This window comes from Salvelinus fontinalis, chromosome 3 (assembly GCF_029448725.1).
Source record: "Salvelinus fontinalis isolate EN_2023a chromosome 3, ASM2944872v1, whole genome shotgun sequence".
NCBI lineage: Eukaryota > Metazoa > Chordata > Actinopteri > Salmoniformes > Salmonidae > Salvelinus > Salvelinus fontinalis.
Window position 1 is genome coordinate 56,599,229 of NC_074667.1, and position 18,225 is coordinate 56,617,453.

An 18,225-nucleotide genomic window follows, 5' to 3' on the forward strand; every position below is an offset into this window, starting at 1 on the left:
CTCAAGTGACGCACCCCTCCTAGGGACGACATGGAAGAGCACCAGTAAGCCAGTGACTCAGCCCCCGTAATAGGGTTAGAGGCAGAGAAGGGAACCGGCCAGGCAGAGACAGCAAGAGCGGTTTGTTGCTCCAGTGCCTTTCCGTTCACCTTCACACTCTTGGGCCAGACTACACTCAATCATAGGACCTACTAAAGAGATGAGTCTTCAATAAAGACTTAAAGGTTGAGACCGAGTCTGTGTCTCTCACATGGGTAGGCAGACCATTCCATAAAAATGGAGCTCAATAGGAGAAAGCCCTGCCTCCATATGTTTGCTTAGAAATTCTAGGGACAGTAAGGAGGCCTGCGTCTTGTGACCGTAGCGTACGTGTAGGTATATACGGCAGGACCAAATCGGAAAGATAGGTAGGAGCAAGCCCATGTAATGCTTTGTAGGTTAGCAGTAAAACCTTGAAATCAGCCCTTGCCTTAACAGGAAGCCAGTGTAGAGAGGCTAGCACTGGAGTAATATGATCATATTTTTTGGTTCTAGTCAAGATTCTAGCAGCTGGGTTTAGCACTAACTGAAGTTTATTTAGTGCTTTATTTATACATACACTCAATTAGTATTTGGTAGCATTGCCTTTAAATTGTTAAACTTTTGGGTAGCCTTCCACAAGCTTCCCACAATAAGTTGGGTGAATTTTGGCCCATTCCTCCTGACAGAGCTGGTGTAACTGAGTCAGGTTTCTAGGCCTCCTTGCTCACACACGCTTTTTCAGTTCTGCCCACAACTTTTATATAGGTTTGAGGTCAGGGCTTTGTGATGGCCACTCCAGTACCTTGACTTGGTTGTCCTTAAGCCATTTTGCCATAACTTTGGAAGTATGCTTGGGGTCATTGTCCATTTGAAATACCCATTTACGACCAAGCTTTAACTTCCTGACTGATATCTTGAGATGTTGCTTCAATATATCCACATAATTTTTCTCCCTCATGATGCCATCTATTTTGTGAAGCGCACCAGTCCCTCCTGCAGCAAAGCACCCTCACAACATGATGCTGCCACCCCCGTGCTTCACGGTTGGGATGGTCTTCTTCGTTTTCCAATCCTCCCCCTTTTTCCTCCAAACATAACAATGATCATTATGGCCAAACAGTTCTATTTTTGTTTCATCAGACCAGACGACATTTCTCCAAAAAGTATGATATTTGTCCCCATGTGCAGTTGCAAACCGTAGTCTGGCTTGTATATGGTGGTTTTGGAGCAGTGGCTTCTTCCTTGCTGACCGGCCTATCAGGTTATGTTGATTTTTAGGACTCATTTTACTGTGGATATAGATACTTTTGTACCGGTCTCCTCCAGCATCTTCACAAGGTCCTTTGCTGTTGTTCTGTGATTGATTTGCACTTTTCACACAAGTACGTTCATCTCTAGGAGACAGAACGCGTCTCCTTCCTGAGCGGTATGACGGCTGCATGGTCCCATGGTGTTTATACTTGTGTACTATTGTTTGTGCAGATGAACGTGGTACCTTCAGGCGTTTGGAAATTGCTCCCAATGATGAACCAGACTTGTGGAGGTCTACATTTTTTTTTCTGAGGTCTTGGCTGATTTCTTTAGATTTTCCCATGATGTCAAGCAAAGAGACACTGGGTTTGAAGGTAGGCCTTGAAATACATCCACAGGTACACCTCCAATTGTCTCAAATTATGTCAATTAGCCTATCAGAAGCTTCTAAAGCCATGACATTTTCTGGAATTTTCTAAGCTGTTTAAAGGCACAGTCAATTTAGTGTATGTAAACTTCTGATACAGTGAATTATACGTGAAATAATCTGTCTGTAAACAATTGTTGGAAAAATTACGTGTCATGCACAAAGTAGATGTCCTAACCGACTTGCCAAAACTATAGTTTGTTAACAAGAAATTTGTAGAGTTGTTGAAAAAGGAGTTTTTAATGACTCCAACCTAAGTGTATGTAAACTTCCGATTTCAACTGTACACTTACACAATCATTGGTTTTTGTTGGGCATACATACTTTAAAGTGAAAAATCTTGAGTCCTGCGCTATTCTGTTACCAGGCATGCAGGGAAGTCCCCCATATACTGTTCCTTATTGCGCTCTAGTCTGACACCTGGTCTTGTTGTTCATATAGTGTCAAAGGAACCTACAGGGAGCCCTCCAATTCCTTTAAATTCCTCGCTAGATTATTAATGAGGTGTAAAGCCAAGCTGAATATTAAAGCAGCTCTGGAAGGAGATGGGGTGGTGGAAACTGAGTGTGCATGCTGGCTGTCCTTAAACCTGACCAAGTTTTTGGTCCTGTTGTTGGTCAGGTCTTGGCCAGGTATGGTATTAATCACCCCCTCTCATCTCTCACAACTACAGTCTCTACCCCCCAGCCATAGACGGGACACTACACAACTGCATTTTCTGCCCCCCCTCCCCAGGCCACAGCAATTACTTTGAATCGAGTGGCCACTTTGACCTGTTTTTGTTTAGTCTATGTTTCAAGCTGAAATCAGGGTAGTGGTACCTTTGTCCCTTGTCCAAAACCTCTAGCTTTGTGTTAGGGCCTGGTTCACCCCTGTGTTTTTTGACTTGATGGAAAGTGAAAGGATGGACTGGGAGCTACAGCATATATCTGGTCTGACCTCAACTCTGACAGAGTGTGTCTGCAAGTGTTTATTTTTTGTGTGTGTGTGTATAAGTCTAATGGGTCAAATAAAGTAGAAATGCTTGCAAGCAATAAAATGGCAAAGCCAGCCACAGGAAGACAACGCTACAGAGAGCACAACTGTGTCCAGGGCAGCCAAGATGGAGAAGGCAAACTAAAGTGTCTTAACGCTGTGGTCTCTCTGCATGCAATGACAGGATGTTCTCCATGGAGATTTGTGTGTCTTACACATTCTGCATACATCTATTTTTATTTTTTTTACTTAACACTTATTTTTGCTTGACTTCTTAATGCATTGTTGGTTACGGGCTTGTAAGAACCTCAGCTTGTCCTCTTCATAAATCACATTTTATTGGTCACCTACACATTACTCATTTGTTTTGTGTAATTCTTTTTGCATGGGTGGGTGGAACAGAACGCACATTTATCTGAGTCACTATTAGTAACTGATTTATGAGCACCACTAATGCATTTCAGTTATGTAATGTCTAAAATACAAAGCTAATTTGCGCTACACTATAGTTTTTTTTCTCTGCCTTCATCAGCGCAAGAGATTTATATATTGGCCAATCTCAAATCAATCCCCAGCCCTAGATACATCTTGATGCCCCATCCCCTGCACCTCTTTGTTTCAGAGGGGTTGGGTGAAATGCGGAAGACACATTTCGGTTCAATGCATTCAGTTGTGAAACTGACTAGGTATCCCTTTTCCCATTCTTGTAGATCTTTAAGACCTGTTTAGGTATGATAACAGAAGTCTCACAAGCTGAGTCTGTGGAACAACTGACTAGAGTATGGGTAAAGGTGGCGACTGAGGGAACACAGCAGTGGTCAGTTGTAAATAGCCGGTGGGGTGTGCTGACGTACAGAACATTGGTCCACAGACACGGTATGTAGGTTACAGTACATCAGGGTAAGTAATGGCTTCTACACAGCAGACCCAACCTTGTCAGCAGATTGGCCTGGATAACACAGGGACAAATGACACAATCCACCCCACCAGCTAGCTAGCAGGCTGGAATTGACGCAGTCCACCCCACCAGCTAGCTAGCAGGCTGGAATTGATGCAGTCCACCCCACCAGCTAGCTAGCAGGCTGGAATTGACGCAGTCCACCCCTACCAGCTAGCTAGCAAGCTGGAATTGACGCAGTCCACCCCACCAGCTAGCTAGCAGGCTGGAATTGACGCAGTCCACCCCACCAGCTAGCTAGCAGGCTGGAATTGACACAGTCCACCCCACCAGCTAGCTAGCAGGCTGGAATTGACACAGTCCACCCCACCAGCTAGCTAGCAGGCTGGAATTGACGCAGTCCACCCCACCAGCTAGCTAGCAGGCTGGAATTGACGCAGTCCACCCCACCAGCTAGCTAGCAGGCTGGAATTGACGCAGTCCACCCCACCAGCTAGCTAGCAGGCTGGAATTGACGCAGTCCACCCCACCAGCTAGCTAGCAGGCTGGAATTGACGCAGTCCACCCCACCAGTTAGCTAGCAGGCTGGAATTGACACAGTCCACCCCACCAGCTAGCTCGCAGGCTGGAATTGACGCAGTCAACCCCACCAGCTAGCTAGCAGGCTGGAATTGCCATGCCTTCATGGAGAACGACCCTTCTACTGATCCCAACACAAGCACAAATAGGGCTGTGATGTGTTAACATTTTTCCATGACTAAAATTAAAACACACAGCAGACCGTACTTTTTGGTCATTTAAAAACCTGCTGTACTTACAATATAGTGTGCTATAGTTTGGAGAATGAATGAATATGACTCTGGATGACATAATGTTTGTTAGGGCTGTTTTCCTAAAGAAGATAAATCCACTTTGTTTTGTTTCCTTGCCACGATACTAACGAGGATTGCGATACTGGTATCGTCCTGGCCGCAATGACAAAGGAAGCCCAGCCCCTGACAGAGTAACTGACAAGACTTGAGGAGGAGCCCATTCCAGGCGATCAGTTTCACAACCAGTCAGTCGCATTAATATGTTCTTGTGATATGAGCTCCATTTTTCCATGACTCTAAGGAAAGGAATGCTTTTTTAGTTTTCTTTATTCCTGAATGATTATTCTTAGGAACAGTCAAGGAGGCTAGCTGCGTGCATTCCAATCCCCCACACTGATTGGAATGCAGTCCAGTCAGTGTGGGGGGGGACATTTTAATAACAAGCTAGCCAAACCAAATCATAAAAATATGAAGTGTTTTTATTCATGATTTGTAAGTAGCTAATAAAAATAGTAAATCTGATACCAGAAAACAATAGTGGTGTTAATAAACTACACTGATCTTAGCAGCCTCATGCCAACAGCGCCTCGGTTGTGTGTCTGTCTGGCTGCTGCTTATACACTGCCACTGGGGTAAGCAGTCAGGGAAAATATCATCACAAACAACTCTCAGCAACAGAAATGCTGCGTCAGACCACAGCGGTTTTCAGAAACATCCAAATGTGCTCAAGCTGTGCTTTAAATCCCAGCCACTAATTTTCTACTCACATCAGCAGAGCCTGCATCCTCTCTGGGGGAGGCCCTGTCCCTGCAGTGTGAACAGCACCAGCAGGCTACAGCAGACCAAGGAGACAGACTGAAGCTGGAGGTAACATCCACCCCATGTAACCTACTGTCTTTGATGAACATACAGCCAGCCCTGTCTGTCATTGTATACGACTGTGACTAGGCAATGCTGAGATGGCGATAGCGACTGTATCACACACGCAGACACTGGACATTCCTCTTCCCCCTCTGACCTCATCCTCACAGAGGATACAGAGAAGGTGGAGGGCCCAGTGAGTGGTCTGACAATTGCTAGCAGACAGATTGGAGAGAGAGCCAGGCTGACTGTGTCTGAGGAGTCATTCTGTGGCTGCTGCGACAGGCTCCCTGGCCCTGGCTGCCTAGCTCTTGTTACTAGATTATAGGCCCTCTAACGAGATTACCACCAGACAATGGAGCCCCAACACAAGTGGCTTGCCGAACAACACACACACACACACACCTGCCTACCCGACCATGGCCAATTACACAAAAGCTGGTCTAACTCCTTGGAAACTTTGGGTGTTTTCACATATGACATTCGGTACCCTGGTTCGGTTTCCTGGAGCATTTTGTGAGGATTCTACAAAATACGTTTTGCATTCACAAGACCTGGAAACAACAGTTTCAGGGTGCGATTAGCAAGACGTATATTTTACATGACGTTAGCGTGTTTATAATGGGCAGAAAAAGTTCCGCACGACTCACCGTGTCCATTACATGGTACTCTGGTCCTGGATCTTGGACCATGAACTCACGCAGGTCCAGGATTCATTTCAGCCAGGGTTCCTTTGCGTTTCACACATGCTTTATAGCGTGGATCAGTGTACCAAACGTTTCCGGATCAAAAGGGAATATGTGAAAGCACCCTTTTGAAAGTTGTGGCTATGTAGAGTTCAAAGGAAAAGAGGAAGCTGTGATGCTTTCTTTCTCCAGTGGTTAGAATGTAGGTCAAGTCATGTGAATGATGAATGTTCCCAGCCTGCTTTACTTGAGTGAGCTGAGACCAAGGAGAGCATGCACATCTATCCTACCTCCTCCAACTAGAAGAAACACATGAGGGTAGTTTAGAACCTTACCAGGGATTCCCACAAGTTTTCCCTTTTCAGAAACTAACTCATAATTCTGAATCGGCTAATGTACATCTTGATGGAAAGAGAACAGTGTTGTTGTTTGAACAGTGGCTTATTGTTTGAACAGGGGAGCAGTTCAGAGATGCAGTGTGAGGACAGCGGAGTTTAAAGAGGGCTATTAGTGAGGTCTCCAGGAATCAGTGTTATAGAGCTGTATATTAATGATCACAGAGTGTGACATGGTAGGGCAAGGCAGTGGGGAACCTGTCTTCTTGGCAGAGGGCTGGAGAATAGATCTGGGGTGTTGGCAAACCTTGAGTGGCCTGCTGCTTCAGCAGAGAGCTGCCAGACAGTCCAGTCAGCCGTGTCAATGATATACAGCCTCTTTCTCCAACAACGTGCTAAAACTACCTGCATCTTCCTGCCTAAACTGATCAAAACGATCGTTTAAACTATCAATCTAGACTCTATTCAAATGCAATCAAATCAGGGTTATGATACTACAATGGCAGTGTTAAAAAATTGAAAATTTTCTGTCATTTAGATTGTGCCAACATTTCCAGAGGTGTGAGACGAGGTGCAGAAATCAATAGTTTTCAGTCTGACACTTTCTGTCTTCCTGTGTACAAACCCTCTTTCACGGTGGAAGCTTCTATCTTCCTTTCTGGAAGATCTAAGCTGATAACCCATGACTCATAGTTTGTCATCACCCCTGTGACTCAACTGTTCTAGGCATCTATATACAGTGCCTTCAGAAAGTATTCATACCCCTTGGCATATTCCACATTTTGTTGTGTTACAGCCTGAATTCCAAGTTTGGGCTTTGGTTAGGCAAAGCCCGGACTTGAATTCTGTGCAAAGACTTGAAGATTCCCTGTCTAATGTAACAGAGCTTGAGAAACAATATTTCAGGAAGAAAAGGAGAGAATCCCCAAAGCTGTTATAGACATACCCAAGACGACTCAAAGCTGTAATCGCTGCCAAAGGTGATTCTACAAAGTATTGACTCGGGAGTGAATACTTATGTAAATGAGATATTTCTGCGTTTCATTTTCAATACATTTGCAAACATTTATAATTTTTTTTTTTCACTTTGATTATATTTAATCAATTTTGAATTCCGGCTGTAACACAACAAAATGTGGAATAAGTCAAGGGGAGTGAATAATTTCTGAGGCACTGTATGTGTCTGCCTGTGTAACTGGGTCTGAGAGCAGACTCGGTGTAGACTAGGCGTCAGGTTTGTGTTCTTGTTCACACTGATTTACACACCACGGCCCATGCCGTAGACCGCTGCCATAGACCGCTGTACCGGCTACCAGTTCAGAGCAGTGTGTTTAGCCTTCATGTCTGCTACCTGACAGAATTATGACCCAGGCTTGAGCAAGTTTTTGGGGCTTTGCTTTAGTGAATGTGAATGGAATCAGAACAAACCAGCCTTTAGTTTTCTTTAGTATATGGAATCAGAAGTGTATGTATGTGTGTGTGTATATATGTATGTGTGTGTGTATATGTACAGTCATGGCCAAAGGTTTTGAGAATGACACAAATATGAATTTTTACAAAGTCTGCTGCTTCAGTGTCTTTAGATAATATATTTTTGATGGCAGCCCATTCATGCATAATCAACGCTTGGAGTTTGTCAGAATATGTGGGTTTTTGTTTGTCCACCCGCCTCTTGAGTATTAGCCACAAGTTCTCAATGGGATTAAGGTCTGGGGAGTTTCCTGGCAATGGACCCAAAAAATCGATGTTTTGTTCGCTGAGCCACTTAGTTATCACTTTTGCCTTATGTCAAGGTGCACCATCATGCTGGAAAAGGCATTGTTCGTCACCAAACTGTTCCTGGATGGTTGGGAGAAGTTGCTCTCGGAGGATGTGTTGGTACCATTCTTTATTCATGGCTGTGTTCTTAGGCAAAATTGTGAGTGAGCCCACTCCCTTGGCTGAGAAGCAACCCCACACATGAATGGTCTCAGGATGCTTTACTGTTGGCATGGCACAGGACTGATGGTAGCACTCACCTTGTCTTCTCTGGACAAGCTTGTTTCCGGATGCCCCAAACAATTGGAAAAGGGATTCATCAGAGAAAATGACTTTACCCCAGTCCTCAGCAGTCCAATCCCTGTAACTTTTGCAGAATATGTCTGTCCCTGATGATTTTCCTGGAGAGAAGTGGCTTCTTTGCTGCCCTTCTTGACACCAGGCCATCCTCCAAAAGTCTTCACCTCACTGTGCGTGCAGATGCACTCACACCTGCCTGCTGCCATTCCTGAGCAAGCTCTGTACTGGTGGTGCCCCGATCCCGCAGCTGAATCAACTTTAGGAGACGGTCCTGGCGCTTGCTAGACTTTCTTGGGCACCCTGAAGCCTTCTTCACAACAATTGAACTGCTCTCCTTGAAGTTCAGATAGCTTTTTCCCTTAATAAATAAAATCATCACTTAACTGCATTTTGTGTTAACCCAAGTAATCTTTGTGTAATATTTAAATTTGTTTTATCTGAAACATTTAAGTGTCACGTGCAACAACAAAAAAATAAATCAGGAAAGGGCAAATACTTTTTCACAGCACACATGTGTATGTATATATGTATGTGTATATATACACTGCTCAAAAAAATAAAGGGAACACTAAAATAACACATCCTAGATCTGAATGAATGAAATATTCTTATTAAATAATTTTTTCTTTACATAGTTGAATGTGCTGACAACAAAATCACACAAATTATCAATGGAAATCAAATTTATCAACCCATGGAGGTCTGGATTTGGAGTCACACTCAAAATTAAAGTGGAAAACCACACTAAAGGCTGATCCAACTTTGATGTAATGTCCTTAAAACAAGTCAAAATGAGGCTCAGTAGTGTGTGTGGCCTCCACGTGCCTGTATGACCTCCCTACAACGCCTGGGCATGCTCCTGATTAGGTGGCGGATGGTCTCCTGAGGGATCTCCTCCCAGACCTGGACTAAAGCATCCGCCAACTCCTGGACAGTCTGTGGTGCAACGTGGCGTTGGTGGATGGAGCAAGACATGATGTCCCAGATGTGCTCAATTGGATTTAGGTCTGGGGAACGGGCGGGCCAGTCCATAGCATCAATGCCTTCCTCTTGTAGGAACTGCTGACACACTCCAGCCACATGAGGTCTAGCATTGTCTTGCATTAGGAGGAACCCAGGGCCAACCGCACCAGCATATGGTCTCACAAGGGGTCTGAGGTTCTCATCTCGGTACCTAATGGCAGTCTGGCTACCTCTTGCGAGCACATGGAGTCTGTTTGATTGAGTGGAGAACAGGAGGGCTTCTTAAAGAAAAACTAACAGGTCTGTGAGAGCCGGAATTCTTACTGGTTGGTAGGTGATCAAATACTTATGTCATGCAATAAAATGCAAATTATTTTCTTAAAGATCATACAATGTGATTTTCTGGATTTTTGTTTTAGATTCCGTCTCTCACAGTTGAAGTGTACCTATGATAAAAATTACAGCCCTCTACATGCTTTGTAAGTAGGAAAACCTGCAAAATCGGCAGTGTATCAAATACTTGTTCTCCCCACTGTATATATCATACACACACACACACATTTTTGTAAAATGACAATTGCAACAATACTGAATGAACAATGAACACTTTTATTTTAACTTAATATAATACAAAAATACACACACACAGCTCTGAAGTGACAATGATACTGAAGAGTCTGCTTAGGAGACAAATACTCTCAACTGTTTGAATAAAAATAGAGTTTAAGTTGCCTGTGATGAATGTTGAAAACAAAAACTGTAATTTCTATATGCATGAAATCCTATTTTAATAATGGGCATGGTAAGAATTGACGAACAAAGTGTGAGTAATAATTCCCATGACACCTAGCAAAATCTGAAAAGCGGTTCCTTCATTTATTCCATAGGATATTTTTTAGATTCACTTAAAATAAGGTCTGGGTTTCGTGTAGGCTTACACCACCATGCCAATTTTATAACTGTGTAGATATCCATAGGACAAGGTAACTGATCAATATTGGCTAAATATAAGCGAAGATCTTTTGTTTTTGTAGAGTGGATTTATGAAAATATGTTGACAAACGTTACCTTATCCTAGTGAGATTTACACGGGTATCAAAACGCCGGGGCGGTTTAAGCCTGCACGAAACACAGACCTTATTTGAAGTAGATCAAGACATTCTCTATGGAAGACATGAACGGTAAAATAACGAAGGAACCCCTTTCAAGTTCAGCCGCAAGTTATTACAGGAATTATAACGCGTCAACTATTTCTCTCTAAACCATATACCTTTCACTAATCCGGAAACTATTACCTCGAAAACAAAACGTTTATTCCATTCCGTATTTTATCTAACGGGTGGCATCCATGAGTCTAAATATTCCTGTTATATTGCACAACCTTCAATGTTATGTCATAATTACGTAAAATTCTGGCAAATTAGTTTGCAAAGAGCCAGGCGGCCCAAACTGTTGCATATACCCTGACTCTGCGTGCAATGAACGCAAGAGAAATGACACAATTTCACCTGGTTAATATTGCCTGCTAATATTGCCTGGTTAATATTGCCTGCTTTTGAAACCCGCTATAAATATGCAGGTTTCAAAATATATACTTGTGTATTGATTTTAAGAAAGGCATTGATGTTTATGGTTAAGTACACATTGGAGGGGCCTCCCGGGTGGCGCAGTGGTCTAGGGAACTGCATCGCAGTGCTAACTGCGCCACCAGAGTCTCTGGGTTCGCGCCCAGGCTCTGTCGCAGCCGGCCTCGACCGGGAGGTCCGTGGGGCGACGCACAATTGGCATAGCGTCGTCCGGGGTAGGGAGGGTTTGGCCGGTAGGGATATCCTTGTCTCATCGCGCTCCAGCGACTCCTGTGGCGGGCCGGGCGCAGTGCGCGCCAACCAAGGGGGCCAGGTACACGGTGTTTCCTCCGACACATTGGTGCGGATGGCTTCCGGGTTGGAGGCGCGCTGTGTTAAGAAGCAGTACGGCTGGTTGGGTTGTGCTTCGGAGGACGCATGGCTTTCGACCTTCGTCTCTCCCGAGCCCGTACGGGAGTTGTAGCGATGAGACAAGGTAGTAATTACTAGCGATTGGATACCACGTAAATTGGGGAGAAAATGGGAGAAAAAATAAAATAAAAAAAGTACACTGGAGCAATGACAGTCATTGATTGATTGTTTTTTATAAGATACGTTTAATGCTAGCTAGCTACTTACCTTAGCTTACTGCATTTGCGTAACAGGCAGGCTCCTCGTGGAGTGCAATGTAATCAGGTGTTAAAGCATTGGACTAGTTAACTGCAAGTTTGCAAGATTGGCTCCCCCGAGCTGACAATGTTAAGGCCGTCATTGAAAATAAGAATGTGTTGCCTAGTTAAATAAAGATTAAATAAAGGTGTAAAAAAAAAAAAAAACGGCGCCCAAAAATACCGATTTACGATTGTTATGAAAACTTGAAATCGGACCCGATTATTCGGCCATTCCGATTTAATTGGTCGACCTCTAATAAACACCATGGGACCACGCAGCCGTAATACTGCTCACGAAGGAGATGTGTTCTGTCTCCTAGAGATGAATGTACTTTGGAGCGAAAAGTGCAAATCAATCCCAGAACAACATCAAAAGACCTTGTGAAGATGCTTGAGGAAACGGGTAGAAAAGCATCTATATCCACAGTAAAACGTGTCCTATATTGACATAACCTGAAAGGCCGGTCAGCAAGGAAGAAGCCACTGCTCCAAAACCGCCATAAAAAAGCCAGACTACGGTTTGCAACTGCACATGGGGGACAAATATTGTAATTTTTGGAGAGATGTCCTCTGGTCTGATGAAACAAAAATAGAACAGTTTGGCCATAATGACCATCATTATGTTTGGAGGAAAAAGGGGGAGGCTTGCAAGCTGAAGAACACCATCCAAACCGTGAAGAACGGGGGTGGCAGCATCATGTTCAGGGGGTGCTTTGCTGCAGGAAGGACTGGTGCACTTCACAAAATAGATCTCATCATGAGGAAGATAAATTATGTAGATATATTGAAGCAACATCTCAAGACATCAGTCAGGAAGTTAAAGCTTGGTTGCAAATGGGTCTTCCAAATGGTCAATGACCCCAAGCATACTTCCAAAGTTGTGGCAAAATGGCTTAAGGACAACAAAGTCAAGGTATTGGTGTGGCCATCACAAAGCCCTGACCTCAATCCCAGAGGAAATTTGTGGGCAGAACTGAAAAAGCGTGTGCGCGCAAGGAGGCCTACAAACCTGACTCAGTTCCACCAGCTCTGTCAGGAGGAATGGGCCAGACTTCCTGTATTAGGAAGGCCTGCAGCTGGCAGGAACTTTTGGGGAAAATATTTTGCCCCTGTGCGTGTTTAGGAAATGTGAGGCAGTGATCTCATTTTCTAAGTTGTAGCCTGGAGCTGTTAATATGAGAGAAAAGGGGGAGGGGTGTGTGAGAAATTAGTTAGGTTTATAATCAGCCAACCAACCGTGACCCTGTTCCCTGCTTCTCGGCAGGCCTTTCTAATCGACCTGGCCCGGGTACCCTGGAAGGATATTGACCTCATCCCGTCAGTTGAGGATGCCTGGTCATTCTTTAAAAGTTACTTCCTCACCATATTAGACAAGCATGCTCCGTTCAAAAAATGCAGAACCAAGAACAGATATAGCCCTTGGTTCACTCCAGACCTGACTGCCCTCGACCAGCACAAAAACATCCTGTGGCGAACTGCAATAGCATCGAAGAGCCCCCGTGATATGCAACTGTTCAGGGAAGTCAGGAACCAATACACGCAGTCCGTCAGGAAAGCAAAGGCCAGCTTTTTCAAGCAGAAATTTGCATCCTGTAGCTATAACTCCAAAAAGTTCTAGGATACTGTAAAGTCCATGGAAAACAAGAGCACCTCCTCCCAGCTGCCCACTGCACTGAGGCTAGATAACACGGTCACCACTGATAAGTCCGTGATAATCGAAAACTTCAACAAACATTTCTCAATGGCTGGCCATGCCTTCCACCTGGCGACTCCAACCTTGGCCAACAGCCCCGCCCCCCCCCCCCCGCTGCTACTCGCTCAAGCCTCCCCAGCTTCTCCTTTACCCATATCCAGATAGCAAATGTTCTGAAAGAGCTGGAAAACCTGGACCCATACAAATCAGCTGGGCTTGACAATCTGGGCCCCCTATTTCTGAAACTGTCCGCCGCCATTGTCGCACCCCCTATTACCAGCCTGTTCAACCTCTCCTTCGTATCATCTGAGATCCCCAAGGATTGGAAAGCTGCCGCTGTCATCCCCCTCTTCAAAGGGGGAGACACCCTGGACCCAAACTGTTACAGACCTATATCCATCCTGCCCTGCCTAGCTAAGGTCTTCGAAAGCCAAGTCAACAAACAGATCACTGACCATCTCGAATCCCACCGTACTTTCTCCGCTGTGCAATCCGGTTTCCGAGCCGGTCACGGGTGCACCTCAGCCACGCTCAAGGTACTAAACGATATCATAACCGCCATCGATAAAAGACATTACTGTGCAGCCGTCTTCATCGACCTGGCCAAGGCTTTCGACTCTGTCAATCACCATATTCTTATCGGCAGACTCAATAGCCTCGGTTTTTCTAATGACTGCCTTGCCTGGTTCACCAACTACTTTGCAGACAGAGTTCAGTGTGTCAAATCGGAGGGCATGTTGTCCGGTCCTCTGGCAGTCTCTATGGGGGTACCACAGGGTTCAATTCTCGGGCCGACTCTTTTCTCTGTATACATCAATGATGTTGCTCTTGCTGCGGGCGATTCCCTGATCCACCTCTACGCAGACGACACCATTCTGTATACTTCCGGCCCTTCCCTGGACACTGTGCTATCTAACCTCCAAACGAGCTTCAATGCCATACAACACTCCTTCCGTGGCCTCCAACTGCTCTTAAACGCTAGTAAAACCAAATGCATGCTTTTCAACCGTTCGATGCCTGCACCCGCACGCCCGACTAGCATCACCACCCTGGACGGTTCCGACCTAGAATATGTGGACATCTATAAGTACCTAGGTGTCTGGCTAGACTGCAAACTCTCCTTCCAGACTCATATCAAACATCTCCAATCCAAAATCAAATCTTGAGTCGGCTTTCTATTCCGGAACAAAGCCTCCTTCACTCACGCCGCCAAACTTACCCTAGTAAAACTGACTATCCTACCGATCCTCGACTTCGGCGATGTCATCTACAAAATAGCCTCCAATACTCTACTCAGCAAACTGGATGCAGTTTATCACAGTGCCATCCGTTTTGTTACTAAAGCACCTTATACGACCCACCACTGCGACCTGTATGCCCTAGTCGGCTGGCACTCGCTACATGTTCGTTGTCAGACCCACTGGCTCCAGGTCATCTACAAGGCTATGCTAGGCAAAGTGCCGCATTATCTCAGTTCACTGGTCACGATGGCTACACCCACCCGTAGCACGCGCTCCAGCAGGTGTATCTCACTGATCATCCCTAAAGCCAAAACCTCATTTGGACGCCTTTCCTTCCAGTTCTCTGCTGCCTGCGACTGGAACGAATTGCAAAAATCTCTGAAGTTGGAGACTTTTATCTCCCTCAACAACTTTAAAAATCTGCTATCCGAGCAGCTAACCGATCGCTGCAGCTGTACATTGTCCATCTGTAAACTACCCACCCAATTTACCTACCTCACCTCCATACTGCTTTTATTTATTTTACTTTTCTGCACTTTTGCACACCAGTATCTCTTCTTGCACATGATCATCTGATGATTTATCACTCCAGTGTTAATCTGCTAAATTGTAATTATTCGATTTATTGCCTACCTCATGCCTTTTGCACACATTGTATATAGATTCTCTTTTTTCTACCATGTTATTGACTTGTCTATTGTTTACTCCATGTGTAACTCTGTGTTGTTGTCTGTTCACACTGCTATGCTTTATCTTGGCCAGGTCGCAGTTGCAAATGAGAACTTGTTCTCAACTAGCCTACCTGGTTAAATAAAGGTGAAAAAAAAAAAAAAAAAAAAAAAAAATCCTGGGGGAAATATAATATCAGACTTTGGTCCGCCTGCTGAGATGGTCAGGGGGAGGAGTCTAGGGCTGCCTTTTTAGCTTTGTTTTCCTTAGGGTGTTTTTTATTCTGTTTTTATTGTTATTCTTTAGTTTTTTACACTCTTTGTTTTGTAGTAAATATTGAAGTTTTAATTTTAATTTGTTTTTTTCCTGTGAAGCACATTGTTGCATTCTGTCTTAAATGTGCTGTATAAATACAGCTTGATTTGATTGGACTCCGTAAAGCAGACAGACTGCAGTTTCAAATGCATGGGACAGTGTTGCCCCTCTCTCGGTTAGTATCTTGAAGCAAGATTATTCTTAATTTTTCGATGCTATGGGCCAATACAATGATCTGCTTACTATTGCATACAACAACCAGTCAGACAACAGAGTGAGGTCCCTGGCAGTGCAGAAGCCTGTGTAAACGGTGCTCCTCTCTTCGGATTGGTCCATAGCCTGTAAGAGGAGAGTGCCTTCTGACCTATTGCAGGCTGGAGCTGGCCCCGAGAGAAATAGAACCCGCTGATCCTACTGCAGTCTTCCTGTCGTTAAAATGTAAAGCCACGTTCCATCTCAGCACTGGGAGATTGTTTTACTTAGTCCATGTCCTTGAAAAGTCTCATTCAAAGCTGTATAGAAAGAAACTACCCACATGTGTCTGTACCACATCCTATTTTGTAGCCAATATTATAACCAATGAAATGGGCTTCTTCCGTCAGCACATCGTAAACCAAAGTACATTGAACGACTGCCTGGCCTGTTTCTGTGCCAAAGAGCTGAGAACTGAATTTGAAGACTGTTGGCTTGAATATTTGATAGTCAACAGCAAGAAATGTTCCGTTGCTGCATTGATATTCCTCTCAGTACTTTCCACAGCAGCAGCTAAATGACCCCTTCTGTCCTTCTTTACTGACATTCCCATGTAGACTTCTGTTATCCATCTGGACTATTGGAACTGGAGGAGAGCTTAGCAATGATCTTCACTGACAGCATGACACCTGAAGTCCCCCTGCTCCACTTCTGACACTTAGCAATTCCAGTCATATGAGCCTGTGCCTCTAAGTGGATTATGTTGCTTTTAGAATTCAAGTCACTGTGTGTGCAGCGGATTGGGCTCGGGGGACCTCTGTCTAGACTGGGCCCGGGGGACAGCAGCACAGAAACCCACTTTCTCTCTGATGGAACCCTCTCTGGAAACCTCTGTTCCTCAGACCCAGTACCCAGTTCAGTTTGGCTCTCTTTTGCGCTCGCTCTCTTTCGTTCTCGCTCGCTCTCTTTCGCGCTTGCTAATATATTGTCTCATATGTTCTGTTGCAGAGGGAGATGAAGGAGCAACTGGTTACTCTGCAGGACAGTGAGAAGGGACACACAGAGGCCCTGCAGCTACTGCAGAGACAACTCACTGAGACCAAGGTAACACACCAAGCACTACTCACTGAGACCAAGGTAACACACCAAGCACAAACATTCACTTAGACCAAGCAAGGTAACTTAGAGCCTTTTTACCCATTAGAGACCAAGTTAATGGTCGAGTGGTTTCTGTCTGTCTCTCATCCTATCTCTATCTCACCCTCCACCTAAGTCTGTACTGAACTGATTGGTTTATTGAGCATCTCTTTAATCTATACACCCTGTTTTAATCAGCGGAACAAGAGCAGCAGCCAATCAATACAACAGATATTCCTCAGTCACCTTTTCTGTCTCATCTCTTCCCCCTTTGATGACTTTGAGATTCACAAAGGCAAAGCTGTCTGACAGAGAGAGTGTGGGCCGTCAGCGGTATTTTGGAAGGGTGTCATTCTTTCTGCTGGTTACATGTTGGCTGTTCCCTGGCACGCCAGCACAGCCCGCGCCCTCCCGTCTTCCTGTCCTGTCCGCAGGACTTTACTTTACCCTGGCTCTGGCCCAGCGAGGCAGACCTGCCTGCTTCCACTGCCATCCTGCCGTCACCTTCAGCTGACTGCCAGTTGGAGCTCTTCTAGCCCCTCCATTATAAATCATCCCATCTCATTAGGTTTGCATCCATTTGTCCGAAGAGATGTGCGTTGCCTGGAAGAGGGCCATAGATGAACTAAATCGATCTCTCTGCCTCTCCAATACATTTAGGTTGCTGACAATGAAATGCTCTGTTCTCCTGCTCTTCCTGCTTGACCACACACAGAAACCAAAGAAGAATGGATTTGTAGGATCTGATCAAAGCACCCTCAAATGATGTTATGTAATCCTGAAATGAGAGACTGCCCACCTCAAACACCCATAATCCCCTCTATCTCCCCGGCAACATGAAGGTGTTGAAACTGAATCTTTGATTAGGGTGGTGTGAGGCTGCCATTACCCTTGTTTTGGTATGACTTAAATGTCCCCTAACACTGCTGTTTGTCACTTAAATGGTTTATATTGGTCCTGGTGCTCTAGTTTAGTTCCAGTCCTGGGCCCATGTGTTTAGGGGCATCCCCTTCCCTGTCTGAAGAGCAGACGTTGTCTGATTCTCTGGCCATGGGGGTTTGTCTGATTTAACGTGCTGCTTCTCTGAGACCCAGCCTCCTCTTCCTGTAGGTTTAATATGGGCTTTAAATATCCACCCTGCCATAGCCATAACACCCTGCTGGAGAAGACTGGCACATGGTTACTGCATTGCTGCCAGCCTCATCAGTCCTGTCCTCCTCTCACTGTCACACTCACATCCCACTCCTGCCCTGCTCTGTATTGGAGATAAATGATCTTAATAGGCTTAAAGTTCCCAGCAGCACAGAGAGAATATCTGCCTGCTTCTAGGTTCCTACAGGAACAGGCATGCTGCTGGAGGGAAATTCATTTATGGCAGGCAGTAGCAATAAAACCCAGATCCTGATGCTGCTACCCCTGCTCCCTGGTGTTCCCCTGTGATGGAGAGGAGTAGAG

At 45.0% G+C, this 18,225-nt stretch overlaps 1 protein-coding gene across 2 annotated transcripts in view; it reads left to right on the plus strand.

Moving 5' to 3' along the window:
• Positions 1-18,225, plus strand: part of LOC129851159 (E3 ubiquitin-protein ligase TRIM62-like) — a 46,830-nt gene that overhangs the window by 14,098 nt on the left and 14,507 nt on the right. For both annotated transcript variants that reach the window (XM_055917500.1, XM_055917502.1), the window contains exon 3: positions 16,642-16,737. In XM_055917500.1, the coding sequence (XP_055773475.1) occupies positions 16,642-16,737 (96 nt within the window). The remainder of the gene's footprint in view (positions 1-16,641; positions 16,738-18,225) is intronic.